General features: G+C 45.7%; 1 protein-coding gene across 1 annotated transcript in view; it reads left to right on the top strand.

Moving 5' to 3' along the window:
• The window catches only part of C2H1orf141 (chromosome 2 C1orf141 homolog), a 75,424-nt gene that overhangs the window by 35,872 nt on the left and 14,487 nt on the right, over window positions 1-25,065 (top strand). Inside the window, exon 4 of the mRNA XM_058681110.1 lies at window positions 7,343-7,455. Coding sequence (XP_058537093.1) covers window positions 7,343-7,455 — 113 coding nt within the window. The remainder of the gene's footprint in view (window positions 1-7,342; window positions 7,456-25,065) is intronic.

Raw genomic sequence — 25,065 nt, 5'->3', positions numbered from 1 at the left:
GCAGTTAATCAAATGAAAGTTGATACATCAGAAATGAAGAATACAGTGGAGCAAATTAAAACTACAGTGGAGAGTCTCCAAAATAGAATGAAGGAGGCAGAAGGAATCTTCTCAATTAGAAGATATTTCCTTTCACAAGGGAACAGCTGGATCAGGCCCAAAAGAGTATTCAAGAATTGAAAGACACTTTTTAAAGGCCAAATATAAAAGTTATGGGAGTCTCAGAAGGTGTAGAAGAGAGACTGGGTTTACAAATGTATTTAATGAAAAAATAAGGGGAAATTTCCCTAATCTAGAGAAAGAATTGGGAAACAATATCCAGGAGGGGCGTAGAACTCCCAACAGGCTTGAACAAAAGCAAACTTTACCATGACAAATGATAATCAAGCTCTCTTCAGTCAAATATAAGAAAAAAGATCCTTAAATGTGCTCGTGAAAAAAAACACCTGACATATAAAGGAATGCCAATTAAACTCACAAGAGACTTCTACCAGGAAATTCTCCAGACCAGAAGAGAACGGAATGACATATTCCAGATTCTAAAAGCAAAAAAATGTCAGCACAGGATAACGTACCCATGAAAATTTTCCTTTGTCTTTGAAAATGAAATAAAATTCTTCCACAGTAAAGAAAAGTTAAAAGAATATGCCTCTTCCAACCCTGCCCTACAAAGGACACTTAAAACTGTTCTCCTGACAGAGAAAAGGAATATCGCCCACCAAAACCAAAGGCAAATGCGAAGAACATCCCAGTAAAATAGCAACAGAAGACTAAATCAATAAACAACCCATTGCTAAAATGACAGGACCAAATTACCACACATTCATATTAACTCTGAATGTAAATGACTTAAACTCATCTGTCAAATGTCACAGATTAGTAGACCAGATGAAAAAACAAAACCCATCTATTTGTTGTCTGCAGGAGACACATTTCACAAATAAAGATCAGTGGAAACTGTAATCACTTGGATTTGGATTTTTTGTTAGTTTCTATCTCTTCAACATACTTTGTTCTGATTAAATTCTTCAGTGACTCAGATCATACAATAGCATCATTTTCTTCAAGAAGGTTATTGATTTTGTTTTTTATTTCTTCAGCAAAACAGTAGTCATTTAGTAGTATGTTATTTAACTTCATGGTGGTGTTAAACTTTTTTTCTCTGTTGTTTTTCTTTTACTTACTTATTTGACAATCTTTACATAATTAGTGTAAAAAGGTTGAAGCGCTACAGTAAAATGGGTAAGACAATTAGTTTCATATTGTTTCCTTAATATATCTGAGGTAAAGGGGGATTTTATGGGAGGAACCCCACCCAGTCTCCCACCCGCCCCAGGTCCCTGATTGTGGGCATGCTCCGAGTGTCTTGCTCAATTGGTATTGATGGTTCAACAGTTCTGAATTGCTGCCAATCTCTCCACTCCAAGTACAATGATGTCGTTGAAGAATCCACTGACTGACATAGTCCATCATAGAGTCTCCATTTGCCCAGTTTTTCACTGCCAACATAGAGCTGAGGTTGTTGATTGGCTTGTTCTGTCCTCTATCTTTTCATGGTTAGGGTTTTGAGTCTGGAAGCTCGATTGGGAGGATCCCCAAAGAAACTTTGTCTGAGGTGTTCCCAGACCAGATTCTTGTATGTACTAGCAAGCACAGGTCCTGGCACATTCCATTGCCCCGATCAGCTGGTGGTTGCAATTGCTGGGTTGGTTCTGTTTTCAGCCCTGACTTCCACTGGAACCAATGGGTGTTGCAGTCCAACCTGATTCTGCCCAGCACATACTCAGCCCTCACATAAACCAGTGTGGGCTGCAGCCTAGTCAGAGTGACCCACAATAACCCCCACCAGGTCCGCCCCCTGCCCTGGTTTGCCAGTATGTGTAGCAGACTAGTCCAGTCTGTCCCACATCCCCTTCTGCTCTCATACATGTCAATGGGTATTAAAATCTTGATCCATCTAACCAGCTCAACTATGCAGCCCTCACGGATGTTGTTGGGTATCTGTCTGTCTAGCCACCCCAGCCCCTGTCCTAGTTTTCGTGCGCTTCTGTGGGGGGCGGTAACCCAAGAGGGAGGAGTCCAATATTTCCCTCCCAGGCCACTCCCACTTCCAGATTATGCACTCTCCAGGTGGTTCTGTGGTTTAACTTGACAGAACTAGCCCCCAGTGCCAGCTTCTGCTGCGGGTAAGCCCCAACAACTCTCACCCACTCTAATTTTGTTTGCACCAGTAGGAATAATCAGCCCAGCCTGGCTTTTTCCTAATCTAGTCCACATGAGGCACACAGGTGTTGTAGCCTTGCCTAGTCTGGTCTGCCCCCATCCCAGCTGGCTCTCCAGTGGGAGTAGCTGTCCAGCAAGGGAACCACCCCTTATTCCCCTGCGGGCTCTGCCCCCTCCCTTCCTGGTTCTCATGTGTGCTGTTGGGCACTGAGGTCACATCTGGCACAGGCAACCTCACCTTGGCATTCCGGGTTGTGTACTGCTTTTATCGCGACTGAACCTGGCTCGACCCACACTCTGTTCCGGTGCTCAGATTTGCCAGTGGATGACGTGAACTGGTTCAGCCTGGTCTGCCCCCGACCCATGCCAAATGTATGCCGGTGGAACTCTTTCCATGGCTTGTTTTGGGCTGTTTCCTTTCATGCTTCTTGCGCTTACTTGCAGGGTCTGTATCCTGCCAGAGGAGTTGCTCAGGCTCTTCAATCAGAACCTCACCCAATGCCAGGTTTCGTGCATACCAGTGGGTCTAGGAGCTAGCCCTACTCAGTTCACCTCTTGTCCTAGCAGGAACAGTGTCTTTTCCTAACTGGCCTTCAACTCAATCTGGTTCTTGCTGTTGGATGTTTCAGCCCAGTCACAGTTCGTCCATACCCACATACAGGTCATACATGGCTCAATAGGGATTGAAACCTAGCCTAATCCGTCCCATACCTACCCTGGTCCTCCAGAACACCAGAAGGTGTTGGAGTCTTGCCAGGCTCAGTATGTCCAGTCCCAGTCCACACTTGTGCCAAGGGAGACTACGACTGTATCCTGATCAGAACACAGCCCCCATTCCAGCCCATGCACTCCTTAGTGGAAACCTCCACCCAGCTAGGGTGCTCGCCAACCAAGCCTGTTCCCAGCCAGCATTAGCATTCCAGTGGTTGCTCTGACTCAGCTTGGCACAGCCCCTCAGCTGTCCCAACCCCTGCCTTAGACACTGTGGCTTAGTGTCCCTGGCTCACACAGACCAGTAGGTGTAAGAACCTAGCTGGGTATGTCCTGTGCTCCATCCTGGTTTCTAATTTTACTTTTGGGCTAAGGTTTGTTCAGTTGTGCCCAGTATGCCCCATTCCATTGCCATTTCACACATTGACCAGCCATTAGATCTACTTTGCCCAGCTTATCCAACCTCCAGGTCTGGGCCACATGTTCAGCTGTGGGAGCTAAGACTCGCCAGGGAAGTTTCTCAAGTTTTTTCCCACCTGATCCCCTCCCAGACCTAGTTTTCATACATGCCAATGGATTTTAGGACAGTACCTGGCATAGTCTGGCCTTCCTTTTGACCTTGCATGAGCTGGTGAACGTTGCAGCCCAGCCCACCCTACACCCTATTCAGGATGCACATTAGGGTGCTACTGCCTTGACCAGTCCATACTGTTGTCAGTTCTTTAATCTGTGATTGATGGCAGGCTCCTTGGTCATACCTAGTTTAGTCCATCACCACCCCATCACTTGAACTAACCCGTGGGGCTAGAATTTCCACAGGATTTGGCCCAGACATCCCCCACAGAATCTTCCTCTGGATATGGTTCTCTAGCATGCTTGTTAATGTCATGGCTCTGCCTAATGTGACCTGTCTCTGCTGGGTCAGTTCTGTTTCCAGCCCTGTCATCCACTTGAACCGATGGGTGTTGTAGTCCAGTTCAATCCTACCCACTTCATACTTGGTCCTCATGCAAACCAGTGGGAGCTGTGACCTAGTTGAGGCGACTCCCCACAACCCCCACCAGGCCTGCTCCCTTCCCTAGTTCCCATGCATGTCACTATGTACCGCAGGCGTGTTCAGTCTGTCCCACATCCCATTTAGCTCTCATACATGTCAATGGGCATTGAAGCCTAGTTTGACCCAAACAACCTACTATTTAGCTCACACACATATTGGCAGGTGCCTTTCTGTCTAGCCACTCCTGCCCCTATCCTGGTTTTCGTGCCCTCCCATGGGAGTGGTAACCCAAGAGGGAGATGCTCACTATCTCCCTACTAGGCCACTCCAACTTCCAGATTTAGCACTCTCCAGGTGGTTCTGACATTTAACTTATCAGAATTTGCCCCCGGTGCCAGTCTCTGCCATCTGATACTGTGGCAAAGCTTTACAAACCTTCACCCACTTGAATTTTTGCTTGCACCAGTCAGAACAGTCAGCCCAACCTGGCTTTTCCCTGATCTAGCTCACATGAGGCCCACAGGTATTCCCCTCACCTGTCTCAGCCTTTGCCTTCAATGCTACGGCATAGTATCCCTGTTGCCTACAGACCAGTTGGTGTAAGAGCCTAGGTTGGAGTGCCATGTGCTCCCTCCTGATTTCTATTTTTTTTTTTTTTTGAGAGTTGAAATTTGTTTGGCCCTGCCCAGTCCTCCCCCTTCCAGTTGCAGCTTGGCCCACCCCACATCCTGTTTTAGAATGCAGCTTCGGGTGGTGCTTCCTTGACCTGCCCAGACTGCCATCAGTTCCTTTACCCATAAGTTATGGCAGGTGCCACGGTCACTCCTAGCTCAGCCCACCACCACCCCAGCTCGTGAGCTAACCTGCAGAACTTGTATTTCCACAGGGTTAGGCCCACACTTCCCCTCAGAGTTTGCCCCTGGACCAAATTCTCTCGCGTGCTGGTAAGTGTCTTGACCCTGCCAAATGTGACCAGTCCACTATTCCACCACCCAGTCAAGTAATGGTGCCCTGCCAGATAGGCCGCCATACATAGCTTTGGTGTGGACTGGTGTGTGGCAGTCAGTGATGCTCTATGCTAACAGTCTATCTCAGGATTCCTAATTTAGCTGGTGAATCAGTCTGGCCCAAATAGATCTTATAGACACTCCCCTCCAAACCATCAGGTCTCAGTCCCCACACTTACCCAAAAGTTTCAGGACCCTGTAACTGGGAATCACCCAGAATTCATCTCTCACGTACACTAAAGCTGGCCTATTCATGGGTGTCCCTAGGCAGCAATTTCATATCCTAAAAACCCCAGGGCTCGTCGCTGAGCAGCCAGCAGGCAGAACCTGGCACCACTTGCTGTGCTGCCCTCAGAATGTTTAGGAATCAGTCACAGCCTGTTGGCAGTGGTTTTGGTCTGAGTCCCCAACCTTTGATCCGGCCCGGCAGGGGCACCCTCCACAGCTGCCACACTGTGGGGAACTGCCATCTGCCCCCAACCCCAAGGCCTGGAATCCTTGTTTTTCCTCCTGTTGTTGATTCTGTTTTGTGGGTTTTCATTTAAGGGGATGTATAGTAACTGTATAATGGAGACTGTCATATCCAGTGTGAGGATCCAATGCAGTATGCATCTCTACTTCCAGATTAAAGATGGACTCCCACTGTAACTGTTTACTATATCTTGACAATAGGATGCTGGAGTCTCTGCCATTGTCCAGGCCCGCAATGATGGACATATGACTGTGTATTAAGAACTATACTATAGTAATGATATAAGGGAACTCAGTGTGGGGGGAGGGAATTTGGGAGGGGATAAGGGAAATCCCAAGGCCTATGGAACTGTATCATAAAATGATAATAATAAAAAATAACATTAAAAAAGAAAAGAAAAAATGATTGCCATCCAAATTTTCTGAATAGCCCCATTGTTTATCTCCACATGTAGATAGTATCTTGTGTGGAAATGTATTATATTTCTTTAGTCAATATGACTTTTTACCAGATATTCTTCCTGAATTTTAGTGTAGTTGATGACTACACATTAAATTGTCTTGTTTAAACCTCACAGTACCCACCCTGTAAGAAAAGCATAAAGCTTGTAACCAAAGAGAAACTTGCTACACAGTCAGTTCAGCTTGCTTCTAGATTTCGATCCTCAATTTGACAAGCTGAATAAGTTTAAATCTGATTCCCCATCTCAAATCCAATTATTTCTGTCAACAGACTTGTCTACAACTGTATATTATCACACAACATATCATCAGACACTTGTATAATAGTCAGGCTCTCCAAAATGTCAGAACCAATAGGCTAGAGAGACAGAGAAAATGATGGATAATAGATAGGCGATAGATGAAAAGTGATATAAATAGCTACAGATAAATGATAAAGAGATGATATATAGACATATGAATATATAGGTATTCAAGTGCCTTTATATGAGGAATTTACTAGGAAAATTGGTCTCATTGGTTTTGAGGCTGAGAAGTTCCATGATAGTCTGTTGTAATCTTAGGATGTTGTCAGGTGAATCAGTCCAAGTTTCAAGTTATAGCAAGGAGAGTAAACAGGAGAGAACAGGTAAAAACAGTTCAGATTAATGATGAATGGTCCAGGGACTAAGGTGAAAATCATGCAGAAAGCGGTGGTTAGATTTGGAATATGTTTTCAAGGAAGAACCCATGAGATTTAGTGTAACTGGACATAGTGGGGAATTTGCTGGTCTAAGTCCTGGAGTACAGAGGTCAGAGATCCTTGTTCTTACATCCAAGGGTGGAGAGGAGTGTATCCCAGTTCCCAGAGAAAGAGAACCACATTTGCTTCTGTGTGAGCCCCAATTAGTTGGATGGTACCCACTTGGCTGAAGGCATCTCTTCCCCTACTAGTCTATTGACTCACAGGCCAAACTCGTCTGGAAATGTCCTCACAGACACACCCAGAAGTAATCATATACCAGTTTTCTAGTTATTTTATCTCAATTTGTTACATAACTGAACTACTACACCAGCTAAAGAAGTCAGAAGAGGAAAATTCATATTTACAATAATAAATGTTAGGATCATAGTACACAATGTTGACATGTAAGCCATTCATATCTTCATAGTTGTATAGTAATGTCTTCTCTATCTCACTGAACCACTTTGCAGTGTTTTTCTGAAAGGGTAAATCAACTAGTGACTAATAACTTCGTGGAGTGCTCTGTCTATGACAGCATATTGAATATTTCTCATTTCACTCTACTTCAAATGACTGCCATTCATATTTTCAGCTCCTATGTAGTCAGTTTTAATGTTTTACATTTGTACTGCAATAATATTATTAGAGTTTACCATTACAACAAATCTCTTTCTCCAAATGTATTTTTAGGTTAATTTTATAAATTTTATAATTATTATAGATTCATTTAAAAAATGTTTTGTTTAGGCATGTCTCTTTCGAGCACGAGACTCAACCTAGCAAGAATGATTTTGAAAAGCCAACTTTTAGACCACACTTTGTTCCAACAAACACAAAAATTGAAGAAATTAAGCCAACAGGTAATGCCTTTGATTTATTAATAGGTTGCAATTACTATTTATTTTTTATTTGTTAACATGTGTTAAAAATTCTATGGCTGAATAATGTTCTACAATCATATTTTAATTATCCAATCATCTGTGATGGACAACTGAGTTTATTCCATATGGTAGCTACTATGAACTGAGTGGCATTACACACGGATATACAAATACCTCTCTTGAATGCTGATTGCATTTTATTTGAGTAAATTCTCAGGAGTGACATAGCTGAATTGGTAGATCTCTGTACTGTCCTCCAGAACGTTGAGCTACTTTACGTTCCTGTTGACAGTGGATTGGCATACCCGTCCCCCACATTCTGGCCAGCATTTATTATTTTTGTGATTTTCAGAGGATAGACATTCCAACTGGGATGAGGTGAAACCTCATTCAGTTTATTACCATTTTCCTGTGATCTTTAGCATTTTTAAAATATGTATGTTGGCCATTTGCATTTCATTTTTTAAAAAATTGCCATTTCAGATCTTTTGCCTATTTCTTAACTGAATTTTTTTGTTTCATTGTTGTTGAAATTCTCAAGCTCTTCAGAGAAGCTGACTATTAATCCCTTATCAGTTGCGTATTTTGCAGATTTTTTGTTGTTGTTGATTGTCTATCTATTTTTGGTAGTTTCCTTTGCAGTGTCAAAGCATCCTAGCTTGATGTAATCCCATTTGCTTATTTTTTTTATTTAACTGCCTTGTTCTGGAGACTTTTCCAAGAAGTCTTTGCCTAAGACCATGTCTTGCAGAGTTTTTCAATGTTTTTCTTGAGCAATTTGATGTTAAAGGGCCATAGATTTAGATCCTTGATTCACTTAGAGTTGTTTTTTTTAAAGGTGTGATAGGAGTCTGGTTTCACACTTTTGTAGATCTAATTTTACCAGCACCATTTGTTGAAGAGATTGTCCCTTCTCCATAAGTTGGTTTCAGTTTCCTTGCCAAAAAATAGTTGACCATAGATGCTTAGGCTAATTTCTGATATTTCTACTCTGTTCCATTATTCTGCATGCCTATTTTTGTGCCTGTTTGTGCCTACTACTTCCCTGTAGTATGTCTTAAACCCTGACATGTCGACACCTCCAGGTTTGTTTTCTTCGTTTTAGATTGCTTTAGCTTTTTGTGATGTTGTGTTTACATATATGCATTTTAACATCACTTTTTTCTGGACTAGATCTGAGAGGCATATCATAGGTATTTTGCCTGGGATCACATTGAATCAGTAGATTGCTTTTGGTAATATGGGCATTTTGATGATATTCTATCAGTCAGTGAATACGGAAAAATATTTTCCTTTTTTGAGTCTTCTTTTGTAGTTTTGTAGTTTTTAATCATAGAGATTCTGTATATCATTGATTAGGTTTATTCAAAGATACTCAGACTTTTTGTTGTGAATGGGACTGGTCTTGCAAGTTCTTTCTCAACCATGGACTTGTTTGTGTATACAAAGGCTATTAATTTTCATGTGTTGATTTTGTAACTTACCACTTTACCACATTTGCTCCTGCCTTTCTATAGTCTCCTACTAGATTCTTTTTGTTCTCCTATATAGAGATTTATATTCATCACAAACAAGTGAACTTGATTTCCTCTTTCTCATTTGTATCACTTTGATTTCATTTTCTTGGGTAATGACTCTGGTCAAGCCTTCCAGGACTACATTGACTATTAATGGTGAAAGTGGTGTGCTTGTCTTGTTCTGGATCTTAGCAGAAATGATTCCAACTTTTCCCCATTCAATATCAAGCTGGCTATGAGTTTTTCATATATTACCTTGATTGTGTTGAGGAATATTCCTTCCATATATGATTTGCTTAAGGATTTTAACATGAAAAAATGTACTTTACCAAATGCTTTCTCTACATCTATTGCAATGAATCACATGGTTTTGTTTATTCAAGTTGTTAATGTGATGCATCACATTTTTTATTTGTGTGTATTGGACTATCCTTGCATACCAGGAATAAATCCCAGTTGGTCTAAATGAATGTTCTTTCTGATATGCTGTTAAATTGGATTAACTAGTATTTTACTGAGGATTTTTACACCTGTGTTCATCACGGATCTTGATCTGTAGTTTCCGTACATAGCTTAACTATTGGAAATTCTGTTTCAGCAATCATGGGGGTCCAAATAACTCTTAGATTCATACTTAACTTCATTTGGATAAATTCCCAATGGATCATACAGTAGATTTATTTTCAGATATGAGAATCCCATACTGTCTTTCACTAGGGTTATACTAGTTTAAAGTCCCACCAGCAAGATTGGTTGGAAAGTTATTGGTAACTTTCCCCCACCAACATCCTTCCCAGGATTTATTATTGGTGAATGATAACCATTCTAACTGCAGTGAGATGTTATTTTATTGTAATTTTAATTTGCATTTTTCTGATGACTAGTGATCCTGAGTATTTTTTCATTTATCTGTTGGCCATTTGTATTTTATTCTTTCAAAATGCCTATTTATGTCCTTTGTCCATTTTTAATTGAATTGTTTGTGTTCTTGTTGAATTTCCTAAGCTCTTTATAGGCTAATTTTACTAATCCTTTTTCAGTTGCCTAACTTGCAAATATTTCTCCCATTCTGTCAGTTGCCTCTTTGATGAGTGTTTCCCTTGAATTTCAGAAATTTCTTAGCTTGATACAGTCCCATTTGTTTATTTTTACTTCTATTGCTTGTGCCTTCCGGTATCTTTTCCAAGAAAGCTTTGCCAATGCCAGTGTCTTACAGAATTTCCCTGATGGCTATCCTTGGGTAATTTTTTTTTTTTTTTTACTCCCTTGCTTCAGGTTCTTTTTCTTAAATCTATTTTATTGTATTGTTGTTGACAATCTTTACATAGTTAATTACAGTTAAAGAAAAAAAAAGGTTCAGGGGGATAGGGAAGTGGGCAATACTATTATGTCCATATTGTTTCCATCATGTATCTGAGGTAAAGGGGGATATTGAGGGAGAAGCCCCACCCGGTTTCCCGCCCACCCCAAGTCTCGGATGTGGGACATGCTCTGAGATATGTGCTCAAGTGGTGTTAATAGTTCTCCAGTTATGAATCGCTGCCAGTTTCACTCAATGAGGTCGTCCACTGATTGATATGGTCCATCATAAAGTCTCCGTTTGCCCCATATTTCGCTACCAACATATAGCTGAGATGAATGATTGATCTGTTCTGTCTTCTGTCTTTTCTTGATTAGACTTCTGAGTCCAGCAGTTCGATTGGGGAGATCTCCAAAGAAACTTTGAGGTATTCCCAGACTAGTTTCTAGTATGTTCTAGCAAGCACAGGGCCCAGCACAGTCCATCACCCCGATCAGCTGGTGGTTTCAATTGCTGGGTTGGTTCTGTTTTCGGTCCCGAGTTGCACTGGAACCAATGGGTGTTGCAGTCCAGTCTGGTTCGGCCCTTACATCAACCAGTGGGAGCTGCAGCCTAGTCAGGGCGACCCACAATAACCCCCACCAGGCCCGCCAGTATGTGTAGCAGAAGACCAGTCTGTCCCCCATCCCATTTAGCTCCTGTACTTGTCAATGGGTATGAAAGCTTAGTTCTATCTAACCAACTCAACCATCCAGCCCTCACGGGTTTGTTGAGTGCCTCTCTATCTAGCCATCCCAGCCCCCGTCCTAGTTTTCATGCCCTCCCGTGGGAGTAGTGACCCAAGAAGGGGGAACCCCCTTTTGCCCTCCCAGGTCTCTCTGTCCCGGTTTATGCACTCTTTATGTGGTTCTGTGATTTGACTTGACAGAATTAGTCCCCAGTGCCAGCTTCTGCCAGCTGATGCTGTGGCTAAGCCCAAACATCCCTCACCCACTCTAATTTATGCTTGCACCAGCAGGAATAATCAGCCCAGCCTGGCTTTTCCCTGATCTAGTCCACATACAGTGCACAGGTGTTGTAGCCCTGCTTAGTCTGGTCTGTCTCTATCCCAGCCCATGCTCTCCAGTGGAAGTAGCTGTCCGGCGAGGGGATCAGCCTCTTAATCCCCCTGCCAGTTCTGCTCCTCCCTTCCTGGATCTCACAGGTGCTGGTTGGGTGCTGCATTCATATCTGGCACAGGCAACCACGCCCTGGCATTCCATAATGTGTACTTGTTTTGTGGCGACCAAACCCGGCTCATCCCACACTCTGTTCTGGTGATCGGATTTGCCAGTGGATGACATGAACTGATTCAGCCTGGTCTGCTCCTGGCCCATGCTGAATGTGTGCCAGTGGGAAACTTTCCATGGCCTATTCTGGACTGTTTCCTGTCATGCTTCTTGCGCTAACCTGCAGGGACTGTGTCCTGCCAGAGGAGTTGCCCAGGCTCCTCCATCAGAACCCCTCCCAATGCCAGATTTTGCACATGCCAGGGGGTCCTTGAGCCAACCCTACTCAGTTCACCTCCTGTCCTAGCAGGAACAGTGGCTTTTCCTGGCTGGCTTTCACCCCATTCTGGTTCTTGTTGTTGGATGTTTCAGCCTGGCCATGGCTCGTCCATACCCACATACAGCTCACACATGGCTCAGAAGGGGAGTGAGACCCAGCCTAGTCAGTCCCACATCTACCCTGGTTCTCCATGACACCAGATGGTGTTGGGATCTGAACCGGCCTGGTGCATCCAATCCCAGCCCACACTAGTGCCTCGGGTGACTACAACTGTTTCCTAGATAGAACGCAGGCCCCATTCCAGCACATGCGCCCCTTGGTGGGAACCTCAACCCAGTTAGGGTGTCCCCTTACCTCCCCGATTGGGACCGTTCCTAGCTGTAAATCACACACCTGCCCGTGGTTGCTCTGAGGACCAGTAGGTGCAAGAGCCTAGCTAGGTATGACCTGTGCTCCATGCTGGTTTCTAGTTTTGCTTGTAGGCAAAGGTTTGCTCAGTCCTGCCCAGTACATTACATTCCATTATCAATTTACACATTTTGGAGCTACTATGCCCTGCTTGTCTGACCCCAAGATCTGGACCATGTGTTCACCAGCGAGAGCTATGACTCGCCAAGGGAGCTTCCCAAGTTCCTCCACTTTATCCACTCCCAGACCCAGTTCACATACATGCCATTGGGTTTTAGGCCAGTGCCCGGTGTACTCTGGCTTCCCATTTGGCCTTGTATGAGCTGGTGAATGTTGCAGCCCGGCCCACCCCACAACCTATTCAGGATGCACATTTGGGTGCTGCTGCCTTGACCAGTCCAGTCTGTGGCGGGTCCCTTTACCTGTGATTGATGGCAGGCTCCTTGGTCACACCTAGCTTAGTCCATAACCAACCAAACTTTAAGGTTTGCCAGTGGGCTAAACTTTCTACAGGGTGTGGCCCACACATCCTGCACAGAATCCACCCCCAGGATAAGGTTCTAGAATGCTAGTTAATATTATGGACCTGCCCAATGTGACCAGTCTCCTGAACCATCATCATGTCAGGTAAAAAAATATCCTGCTAGGCAAGCTGGAGCTTATCTTTTGCATGATAGGTGTTCAAAGCTCAGCATTATTGAGTGATTAGAAGTTCTTCAAAGGAAGAGTTACTGGCATTGGGAATCTTTAGGATTGACTCAGATCCCAGAAACAGTGGGGTCAGCCTAGAGCTATCTAAGCAGCAATCGGACATCCATTACCCCAGAGCTCCCCGGCCGGGCCCAGCTCAGCATGAGCACATGTTGGCTGGGATCGGGATCCGAGCAAGACGCTCTCTCCTGCAGCCCCCAGCAGCCTCCTGGCTGCTGGAGTTTAAACCTGCAGGCCCAGGATTTAACTTCCGGCTGCCAGAGGCGAGCCGAGGGCTGCGGGAGAGGACGTCTAGCTCGGATCCCGAACCCAGTCCGCCATGTGCCCATGGCTCATGGCGGGCTGGGCCCGGACATGCCTGGGTGCGGCCTGCTTCCTTCTGGGGTGAGTACGCCGAGGGGGGAGGCCTCCGTGACTGGGCATGTCCGGGACCCACCCAACACCCTCATTGGGTGGTGGGTGAACGGGATTGGGGAGGGGCGCAACCTCGGGCCTGCAGGATTTAACTTCCGGCTGCCAGAGGCGAGCCGAGGGCTGCGGGAGAGGACGTCTAGCTCGGATCCCGAACCCAGTCCGCCATGTGCCCATGGCTCATGGCGGGCTGGGCCCGGACATGCCTGGGTGCGGCCTGCTTCCTTCTGGGGTGAGTACGCCGAGGGGGGAGGCCTCCGTGACTGGGCATGTCCGGGACCCACCCAACACCCTCATTGGGTGGTGGGTGAACGGGATTGGGGAGGGGCGCAACCTCGGGCCTGCAGGATTTAACTTCCGGCTGCCAGAGGCGAGCCGAGGGCTGCGGGAGAGGACGTCTAGCTCGGATCCCGAACCCAGTCCGCCATGTGCCCATGGCTCATGGCGGGCTGGGCCCGGACATGCCTGGGTGCGGCCTGCTACCTTCTGGGGTGAGTACGCCGAGGGGGGAGGCCTCCGTGACTGGGCATGTCCGGGACCCACCCAACACCCTCATTGGGTGGTGGGTGAACGGGATTGGGGAGGGGCGCAACCTCGGGCCTGCAGGATTTAACTTCCGGCTGCCAGAGGCGAGCCGAGGGCTGCGGGAGAGGACGTCTAGCTCGGATCCCGAACCCAGTCCGCCATGTGCCCATGGCTCATGGCGGGCTGGGCCCGGACATGCCTGGGTGCGGCCTGCTTCCTTCTGGGGTGAGTACGCCGAGGGGGGAGGCCTCCGTGACTGGGCATGTCCGGGACCCACCCAACACCCTCATTGGGTGGTGGGTGAACGGGATTGGGGAGGGGCGCAACCTCGGGCCTGCAGGATTTAACTTCCGGCTGCCAGAGGCGAGCCGAGGGCTGCGGGAGAGGACGTCTAGCTCGGATCCCGAACCCAGTCCGCCATGTGCCCATGGCTCATGGCGGGCTGGGCCCGGACATGCCTGGGTGCGGCCTGCTTCCTTCTGGGGTGAGTACGCCGAGGGGGGAGGCCTCCGTGACTGGGCATGTCCGGGACCCACCCAACACCCTCATTGGGTGGTGGGTGAACGGGATTGGGGAGGGGCGCAACCTCGGGCCTGCAGGATTTAACTTCCGGCTGCCAGAGGCGAGCCGAGGGCTGCGGGAGAGGACGTCTAGCTCGGATCCCGAACCCAGTCCGCCATGTGCCCATGGCTCATGGCGGGCTGGGCCCGGACATGCCTGGGTGCGGCCTGCTACCTTCTGGGGTGAGTACGCCGAGGGGGGAGGCCTCCGTGACTGGGCATGTCCGGGACCCACCCAACACCCTCATTGGGTGGTGGGTGAACGGGATTGGGGAGGGGCGCAACCTCGGGCCTGCAGGATTTAACTTCCGGCTGCCAGAGGCGAGCCGAGGGCTGCGGGAGAGGACGTCTAGCTCGGATCCCGAACCCAGTCCGCCATGTGCCCATGGCTCATGGCGGGCTGGGCCCGGACATGCCTGGGTGCGGCCTGCTACCTTCTGGGGTGAGTACGCCGAGGGGGGAGGCCTCCGTGACTGGGCATGTCCGGGACCCACCCAACACCCTCATTGGGTGGTGGGTGAACGGGATTGGGGAGGGGCGCAACCTCGGGCCTGCAGGATTTAACTTCCGGCTGCCAGAGGCGAGCCGAGGGCTGCGGGAGAGGACGTCTAGCTCGGATCCCGAACCCAGTCCGCCATGTGCCCATGGCTCATGGCGGGCTGGGCCCGGACATGCCTGGGTGCGGCCTGCTACCTTCAAGGGTGAGTACGCCGAGGGGGGAGGCCTCCGTGACTGGGCATGTCCGGGACCCACCCAACACCCTCATTGGGTGGTGGGTGAACGGGATTGGGGAGGGGCGCAACCTCGGGCCTGCGGGATTTAACTTCCGGCTGCCAGAGGCGAGCCGAGGGCTGCGGGAGAGGACGTCTAGCTCGGATCCCGAACCCAGTCCGCCATGTGCCCATGGCTCATGGCGGGCTGGGCCCGGACATGCCTGGGTGCGGCCTGCTTCCTTCTGGGGTGAGTACGCCGAGGGGGGAGGCCTCCGTGACTGGGCATGTCCGGGACCCACCCAACACCCTCATTGGGTGGTGGGTGAACGGGATTGGGGAGGGGCGCAACCTCGGGCCTGCAGGATTTAACTTCCGGCTGCCAGAGGCGAGCCGAGGGCTGCGGGAGAGGACGTCTAGCTCGGATCCCGAACCCAGTCCGCCATGTGCCCATGGCTCATGGCGGGCTGGGCCCGGACATGCCTGGGTGCGGCCTGCTTCCTTCTGGGGTGAGTACGCCGAGGGGGGAGGCCTCCGTGACTGGGCATGTCCGGGACCCACCCAACACCCTCATTGGGTGGTGGGTGAACGGGATTGGGGAGGGGCGCAACCTCGGGCCTGCAGGATTTAACTTCCGGCTGCCAGAGGCGAGCCGAGGGCTGCGGGAGAGGACGTCTAGCTCGGATCCCGAACCCAGTCCGCCATGTGCCCATGGCTCATGGCGGGCTGGGCCCGGACATGCCTGGGTGCGGCCTGCTTCCTTCTGGGGTGAGTACGCCGAGGGGGGAGGCCTCCGTGACTGGGCATGTCCGGGACCCACCCAACACCCTCATTGGGTGGTGGGTGAACGGGATTGGGGAGGGGCGCAACCTCGGGCCTGCAGGATTTAACTTCCGGCTGCCAGAGGCGAGCTGAGGGCTGCGGGAGAGGACGTCTAGCTCGGATCCCGAACCCAGTCCGCCATGTGCCCATGGCTCATGGCGGGCTGGGCCCGGACATGCCTGGGTGCGGCCTGCTACCTTCTGGGGTGAGTACGCCGAGGGGGGAGGCCTCCGTGACTGGGCATGTCCGGGACCCACCCAACACCCTCATTGGGTGGTGGGTGAACGGGATTGGGGAGGGGCGCAACCTCGGGCCTGCAGGATTTAACTTCCGGCTGCCAGAGGCGAGCCGAGGGCTGCGGGAGAGGACGTCTAGCTCGGATCCCGAACCCAGTCCGCCATGTGCCCATGGCTCATGGCGGGCTGGGCCCGGACATGCCTGGGTGCGGCCTGCTACCTTCTGGGGTGAGTACGCCGAGGGGGGAGGCCTCCGTGACTGGGCATGTCCGGGACCCACCCAACACCCTCATTGGGTGGTGGGTGAACGGGATTGGGGAGGGGCGCAACCTCGGGCCTGCAGGATTTAACTTCCGGCTGCCAGAGGCGAGCCGAGGGCTGCGGGAGAGGACGTCTAGCTCGGATCCCGAACCCAGTCCGCCATGTGCCCATGGCTCATGGCGGGCTGGGCCCGGGCGGCCAGCGTGCCATTTGGCGCCAGGCTGTGCCTACTGGCCGCCCGGCCGGGGAGCTCTGGGGTATTGGACATCTGAATCGCTGCTGAGATAGCTCTAGAGTGACCCCACTGTTTCTGGGATCTGAGTCAATCCTAAAGATTCCCAATGCCAGTAACTCTTCCTTTGAAGAACTTCCAATCCCTTAATAATGCTGAGCTTTGAACACCTATCAAGTAAAAGATACGCTCCGGCTTGTGTAGCAGGCTGGCACCTAATGGTCCTCGGAACAACCACGTGCAGGTGCGTGATTTACAGCTAGGAACGGTCCCAATCTGGGAAGCCACAGCTGGGATGAGGTTCCCACCAAGGGGTGTATGTGCTGGAATGGGGGCTGCGTTCTATCTAGGAAACAGTTGCAGTCACCCGAGGCACTAGTGTGGGCTGGGATTGGATGCACCAGGCCGGTTCAGATCCCAGCACCATCTGGTGTTATGGAGAAACAGGGTAGATGTGGGACTGACTAGGCTGGGTCTCAATCCCCTTCTGAGCCATGTGTGAGCTGTATGTGGGTATGGACGAGCCATGGCTGGGCTGAAACATCCAACAACAAGAGTCAGAATGGGGTGAAAGCCAGCCAGGAAAAGCCACTGTTCCTGCTAGGACAGGAGGTGAACTGAGTAGGGTTGGCTGAAGAACCCCCTGGCAAGCGCAAAATCTGGCATTGGGAGGGGTTCTGATGGAGGAGCCTGGGCAACTCCTCTGGCAGGACACAGTCCCTGCAGGTAAGCGCGAGAATCATGATTGGAAACAGCCCAGAATAGGCCATGGAAAGTTTCCCACTGGCATGCATTCGGCATGGGTCAGGAGCAGGCCAGGCTGAATCAGTTCATGTCATCCTCTGGCAAATCCGATCACCAGAACAGAGTGTGGAATGGGCCGGGTTTGGTTGCGACAAAACCAGTACACATTCTGGAACGCCAGGGCGTGGTTGCCTGTACTGGATATGAATGCAACACCCATCCAGCACACGTGAGATCCAGGAAGGGAGGGGCAGAGCTGGCGGGGGGGTTAAGGGGCTGGTCCCCTCGCTGGACAACCACTCCCACTGGAGAGTGTTGGCTGGGATAGAGACAGACACGACTAAGCAAGGCTACAACACCTGTGCGCTGCATGTGGACAAGATCAGGGCCACAGCATCAGCTGGCAGAAGCTGGCACTGGGGACTAATTCTGTCGAGTCAAATCACAGGACCACCTAAAGAGTGCATAAACCGGGACAGAGAGACCTGGGAGGGAAAAAGTGGGTTCCCCCTTCTTGGGTCACTATTCCCGTGGGAGGGCATGAAAACTAGGACGGGGGCTGGGATGGCTAGACAGAGGCACTCAACAACATCTGTGAGGGCTGGATGGTTGAGTCGATTAGATAGAACTAAGCTTTAATACCCATTGACAAGTACCAGAGCCAAATGGGATGGGGGACAGACTGGTCTTCTGCTACACAAATTGGCAAACCAGGGTAGGGGGCAGGCTTGGTGGGGGTTATTGTGGGTCGCCCCGACTAGGCTGCAGCTCCCACTGGTTGATGTAAGGGCCGAACCAGACTGGACTGCAACACCCATTGGTTCCAGTGCAACTCGGGACTGAAAACAGAACCAACACAGCAATTGCAACCACCAGCTGATCAGGGTGATGGACTGTGCCGGGCCCTGTGCTTGCTAGAACATACAAGAATCTGGTCTGGGAATACCTCAAAGTATCTTTGGAGATCTCCCCACTTGAACTGCTGGACTCAGAAAAGACAGAAGACAGAATAGGACAATCATTCATCTCAGCTACATGTTGGCAGCGAAATATGGGACAAATGGAGACTTCATGATGAACCATATCAATCAGTGGACCACCTCATCGAGCGAAACTGGCAGTGACTCATAACTGGAGAACTATTAACTCCACTTGAGCACATATCTCAGAGCATGCCCCACATATGGGACTTGGGGTGGGCGGGAAACCGGGTGGGGCTTCTCCCTCAATACCCCCTTTTACCTCAGATACATGATGGAAACAATATGGACATAATAGCATTGCCCACCTCCCTATCCCCCTGAACCTTTTTTTTTTTTTCCTTCTCTTTCTTGATTTTCCTTCAACTATAGTTAACTATGTAAAGATTGTCAACAACAATACAATAAAATGGATTATATATAAAAAAAAAAAAAAAAAAAAAAAAAAAAACCTGCAGGCCCAAGGTTGTGCCCCACCCCAATCCAGTCTGCCGCCCAGTGAGGGCGGTGGGTGACCCCGGACCCACTCAGTCCCAGAGACTCCCCCCCTCGGTGTACTCACCGGAAAGGAAGCAGCTCCTTGGGTAATTTTATAATATCAGGTCATAGATTTACAACCTTGATCAATTTAAAGAGGATTGGGGGCGGTATAAGGAGTCTTGTTTGACATTTCTGATACATAGATCCATTTTTCGTAACCCTGTTGAAGAGACTGTCTTTTCTCCAAGGATTGATATTAGTTCATTTTTCAAAGACTAGTAGTTTGAGGAGGATTTGTTTCTGCAATTTCTATTCTGTTCCATTGGTCTATAGATCTATTTTTTTGTGCCAATACTAGAATATTTTGATTATACTTTTTTCTTTTATGACTTTGAATGTATTGTCTCACTCTCTTCTGGGTGTATAGAGTTTCTGCTGAAGTTTGATGTTATTCTGGTTTGTTTTCCTATTATGTGCACCTTGACAGGATTCCCTCATTGTCCTTAACTTTTGAAAACTCAACTACAGTATAACTTGAAGATCTTTTTTAGCTGAGTGTACTGGGGGGTCCTTTGGTGCTTCCTGTAGCTGGGTGTTTTTTCTTGTTTGTTTGTTTTTTCAGGTCTGAAATTTTTCAACTGATATTTTATTTAGCAGGTTTTCAATGTCTTTTTTTTTTTCTTTTCTCCTTTGGGGATCCTATAATAGAAATATTTCGTCATTTAATGGTATCCTATATTTCATGTAGATTTTCTTTCTTCTTTATTTTTGGGTTATTTTAAAAGCAGTGTCCTCCAGAAAGCCTTCCCTCTACTTGATCTATTCTGTTGTTAAACCTACAAATTACATCTTTTTATTTTGCTGATTGAAGATCTTATCTTCACAATTTCTATTTGGTTTTCCTTAATGATCTCTACCCCCTTTGTAATATTCACTTTGAGGTGATTCATTGAGTTCCTCATTTCTTAACCTTAGTTATATTCTCATGCATTGCATTGAATTCCCTTAAAATCATTAGGTTAAATTGTATGTCTGCTGTTCCACAGACGTACTTTAGTTCAGGAGATTCTCTGAATATGGAGAAGTATTTGGTACCTTGGCTCTTAACAGGCACCTGGGGAACTACCGGGAGATGGAATCCCTCTCTTTCTTCTCCATATCACCTTTTGTCTTTTTCATTCTGCTTTTCAAATAAGTTTGTAAAAGGTTAAAAAAAATGTATGTAAGCCTTTTTTTTTTTTTTTTTTTTTTTTACCAGAAACAGTTTCAGCATTAGAAATCTTGAGGATTTCTGAGCTAGGATCAAGCATTAGAGAACCTCAGAGAATTTAAGTGTTTAGTCTGGTCTCCCTTTTTTGTTCTCTGGCATCATCAAAGGATCAATAATTCAACTGTATCTTTTTTAAAGATTCATTTATTATTATTTGAAAGACAGATTTACAAAGAGACAGAGAAAGATCTTCTCTCCACTTTCAATCCCCAAAAAGCTTCAACTGCCTGAGCTGAGCTGATCTGAAGCCAGGAACTAGCAGCCTCCTCCAGGTCTCCCATGTGGAGCCAGGATCCCAAGGTTCTAGGCTCCTCTACTGCTTTCCCAGGCCACAAGCGGGGAGGTGGATGAGAGTTGTTGCAGCAAGGACATGGACTGGCAACACAGGGTGGAAGATTAACCTGCTGAGCCATGTCAACAGTCCCCAGTTGTATCATTTTCATAAACCTGAATGACTCTACCCCCAAATTGCCTCATTCTGGGTTATAATTTAACATCTCAAAAGAGTTACGTACATACATTCTCCCTACACCTTCAGTTCTTGTTTAACCCTCAGCCTACTGCATTCTACTTTTCTGCCTCTAGCATTCTACTGAAACTCAACTGCTGAACAATTACCTACAACATCCGTGTTGCTAAAGCAAACAACATTTTTCTGTTCCACTTTCTTCCATCTCTCCATATTAGTATGTTAGTATTAGTATAGTTAGTCGATCATCATTTCACACTTGAAATCTTCCTAGGGAGAATATGGACCCCAATCTCCTGTTTCCCATAGTGCTATCTTACTCTCTCCTTGTAGTTGGCTACTGAGTTCCTTATGTACTATGGGTATTACGGTCTCATCAAATATGGTTTGCCAATATTTTCTCCCACTCCGCAGGTTCACTACATAGGTTCACATTGTCTTCTTTGCTGTGCAGAATATTTTAGCTGGATGAAATCCCATATGTCTATTTTTGTTTCCCATGCTTTTAGGATCTTATCTAAAAAAATCCTTCCCTGACCTAACAGCCTTAAATGGTTCTTTATGACTTTTTCAAGCTTTCAGCATTTACTACCCATTTTGAGCTAATTTTTGTGTAGGATAGGAGGTGGGGGAAGCAGTCTAGTTTCCTTTTGTTGCATGTGGATCCTCGATTTCCCCCTCTCCTTTTACTGAAGATTTCCTTTACCTACTGTGTGTTCTTATCACCTTTGCCAAAAAACATCAGTTGACTGTAGAGTGTAAGCTTACTTCTTAAGTTCTGTGGGTCAGTGCTTTCATGCTATTTTAGTTACATTAATCTTGTCCTATGCTTTGAAGTTAGGTACTATAATGCCTTCTGCTTTGTTCATTTTGCTCAAGGTTTCTTTAACTACCCCAGGGGTTTTCATGGCTCCATAGCAACATTAGGATTTTTTTTCTTCTAGTGAAGAATTCTATGAAGAATGCCACTGGAATTTTTAAATGAGTGACCTGAATTCCTAGATTAGTGTAGACACAGATATTTTAACAACACTCAGACTTTCAATACATGAACATGAGGTATATTTTCTGTTTCTTTGTGTCCTCCTCAACTTATTTTATCGATGTTTTGTGATTTTCATTGTTAAGATATTGCACTTCTTTGGTCAAATTTATTTTCAGGTATTTTATTGTGTTTTGGTCAAATTAATTGTTCAAAATACTTCTAGGTATTTTGCTGTTTTGTTTTTAAAGTTATTGAAAATAGAATTGCTTCCTTGAACTACTTTTCAGATAATTCACCTATAGTGCATAGCAACACTACTGACTTTTGTGTGTTGATTTTGTATCCTGCGACTTTGCTGAATTTGTTTATTGGTTCTAATAGATGTTTGGTGGAATCTTCAGAGTTTTCCACATAAATGTGTTTTCTGCATGTATTGAGATGATCATTTGTGGGTTTTTGCCCTTTACTCCATGGTGTCTTGTAGTATGTTTATTGACTTGCATGTATTGAACCATCCTTGCATCTCTGCGATAAATCCCACTTGGTCATGGTGAATAATCTTTTTAAAATGTGTTCTTGGATCTCTTTTCTCATGTTTTGGCAAGACTTTTTATATTTGTCCATCAAGGATATTGACTCAATTGACTATATTCATTCTCATTCCCCACCTCTCTGCTCCTTACTTAAACCTCTATTTTTTTCTAGTCACTATCAATGCAATTGCCAGATTTTTCAGAGAAATATGCTTTCCCTTTTCCTAGACTAACACTTTTCATTACCATAGTTTACTCTTCATTTGATTACCTATAGAAAATGGTTGATTTTTAACTAGAAATAATTTGAGATTTGAAATGTTGTTTTGGATTATTTTTCTTCAGAACAAGTAGAAGATAATCTAAAACCAAGATCTGGTGAAGCTTTTCATTACCTTAAGGATGCACCTGAGGTAGGTTTAATTGGTATACTTGCAACTAACAAAAACTCAGATTGACCTCAATAATGTTACGCATACTTCCATAAACCTCAAAATTAAAGCCATACAATTTTAAAGTAGAATTTATCCAGGAGACTACAGAGAAAAATTCATTCAGAGAATTAGTAAGGGAAAGTGACTTAAGAGAGTCTCTTAAGTATTAACATATTATTTATAAACCCTGATAATCATAATTATGAACAAAGAAATATCAAGATGTTTATACTTACTAGCAGTTACAATTGAATATGTATTTCCGTATTTTATAATTTTAAAGTTTTTACCAGATTCAATGCCCAGATTGTAAGTCTTAGGCTCATTGACATAGTGTATTAGCTTGGAATAAATATTAGTAAATACTAATATCACAATCAGTTTGCTCATAACAAAAAATTTAGATCTTACACAAAACATGTAATATTTTTATTTTAAAAATAAACATGTGTTTATGATTTTTAAATTAGGTAAGAAATCACTGCACAAAGTCCTTTCATTCATTTTTTTAAAAAGATTTATTTATTTTTATTTGAAATGCAGGTTAATTGAGAGAAGGAGAGACAAAGAGAAAGAGATCTTCCATTTGCTGGTTTATTCCCCAAATGACTACAAAGATTGGAGTTGATTTATCTGAAGCCAGGAGGAGTCAGGAGCTTCTGGTTCTCACACACGGGTACAGGGGCCCAACGACTTGAGCCATCCTCTGCTGCGTCCCCAGGCTATAAGCAGGGAGCTGGATTGGAAGTAGAGCAGCTAGCTTAATTTTCCAGATACTTCTTCTTGAACTTAATCTTTATATTCCTAGGATACATATTCAAGAAATGTTCTAAGAAACGGCATATGGAAATGAGAGACTATTTCTTCTTTCTACTATACCTATTTCATAATTTGAATGAATTGAATTAGGGTTCAAAATCTTTTTTTCTTCTTTAGATGTTAAAGATACTATTCTACTATCCCATGAGATTTTCTGTTGCTTTGAAAAATTCTGTATCATCTTGTCATCTTGTCAAGAGACAAGATTTTTTTTCTGGAAATTTTAAGACCTTCTGCCCATCAATGTTGCTTTGAAATCTCTACAGAATTACCCAGGGGTGGCAATTTTACTTCAGTTAATTCTGTTCAACATTCATGGACCCTGCTTTATAGCCAGTGTCTTTAAAAAAATTTTTTTTCAGTTTCATTTTTGATGATTTTCTAGCCAAGTGTCTTTAGGCCTAAAAAATCTATTATTTCTTTGATAATTTCATCTGTACTACTTTCTCCATTTTCTATTGTTAGGTACTAGATTTCTTGGATTGGGTCTCTACAACACCTTTCATTCTTTTCTGTTGCTGAAAATTTGCCCTTAATTATGAGAAATGTCTCAGTTTCCTCTTTCAGTCATTTTCCCACACTTTTGCTCAGCAATCATATCTTAAGTTTCCAATACTTCTTTCTTATTCCCTGCAGTGGTTTTTCTCCCCTATAAAATCCTGTCAAAAATTTTCTCAAAAATTTCCCGAAGATAATTAGAGTTTGTTTTTAATATTTTTTTATGTTTCTTAAATTGTCTATTTCTTCTAACATAAGGAGTTTTTGGTTGATCATAATTTGTATCTTTAAAATTGCTAACTTTTATCTTACCTGGTTGGTATGAGGCCTGTAAGTGTTCATCCAACATTCAGACTTTGAAATTTAATTACAACTGTAATGATATGAAATGGAGGGTTTTTAGGAGGTGATTAGGTAAAAAGAATTGAACACTACTGAACAGAATTAGTGATCTTAGAGAAGTGTAAGGGGTTGTTTGCCCCTTCTGCCACGTGAGGCCCAGTGAAGGCATCACCTATATAGAATAGAGTATGTCTTGAACTTGGGCTTCCCAGTGTACATAACTATGGAAAGTGACTTTCCATTGTGTATAAATTGCCTAGCTTTTTTTTTAATGCTTGTTTTCATTTACCTTCCATCTACATAAAAGGCAGAGAGAGAGAATCCATCAAGTGCCTATATAGACCTGGGTGAGCCAGATCAAAGCCAGAAGCTGGAAAGTCCATCTGGGCATTCCATGTGAGTGGCAGAGGCCCAAGCATGTGAGCCATCAACAGTCGTCTTCCAGGCACATTAGTAAGAAGCTGAGTTGGAAGCTGGAGAAGCTGAATCAGTACTTTCTATGTGGAATGTCAGGGGCCCAATTGACTTTGCACAAATCCTGCCCCAAATTACATAGCTTAGTTTTTTATCTGTATATTCATAATTTTATGAAACAGTTCCATAGGCACTGGGATTCTGCCTCCTCCATATGTCCCCTCCCCCCGCTGATTTCCTCTTTGTTATTATAATATTATAGTCTTTCAGATATAGTCATAAGTGCATCATTCTATTATTTAAGTGTATCCTGACATTGTAGGCATTCTCAATGGCAGAGAGTCCAATGTCCTATTGTCAAGATATATTTAACAGTTTCT

Source organism: Ochotona princeps, chromosome 2 (genome assembly GCF_030435755.1).
Source record: "Ochotona princeps isolate mOchPri1 chromosome 2, mOchPri1.hap1, whole genome shotgun sequence".
NCBI lineage: Eukaryota > Metazoa > Chordata > Mammalia > Lagomorpha > Ochotonidae > Ochotona > Ochotona princeps.
This window is presented reverse-complemented; position numbering and strand designations above follow the sequence as displayed.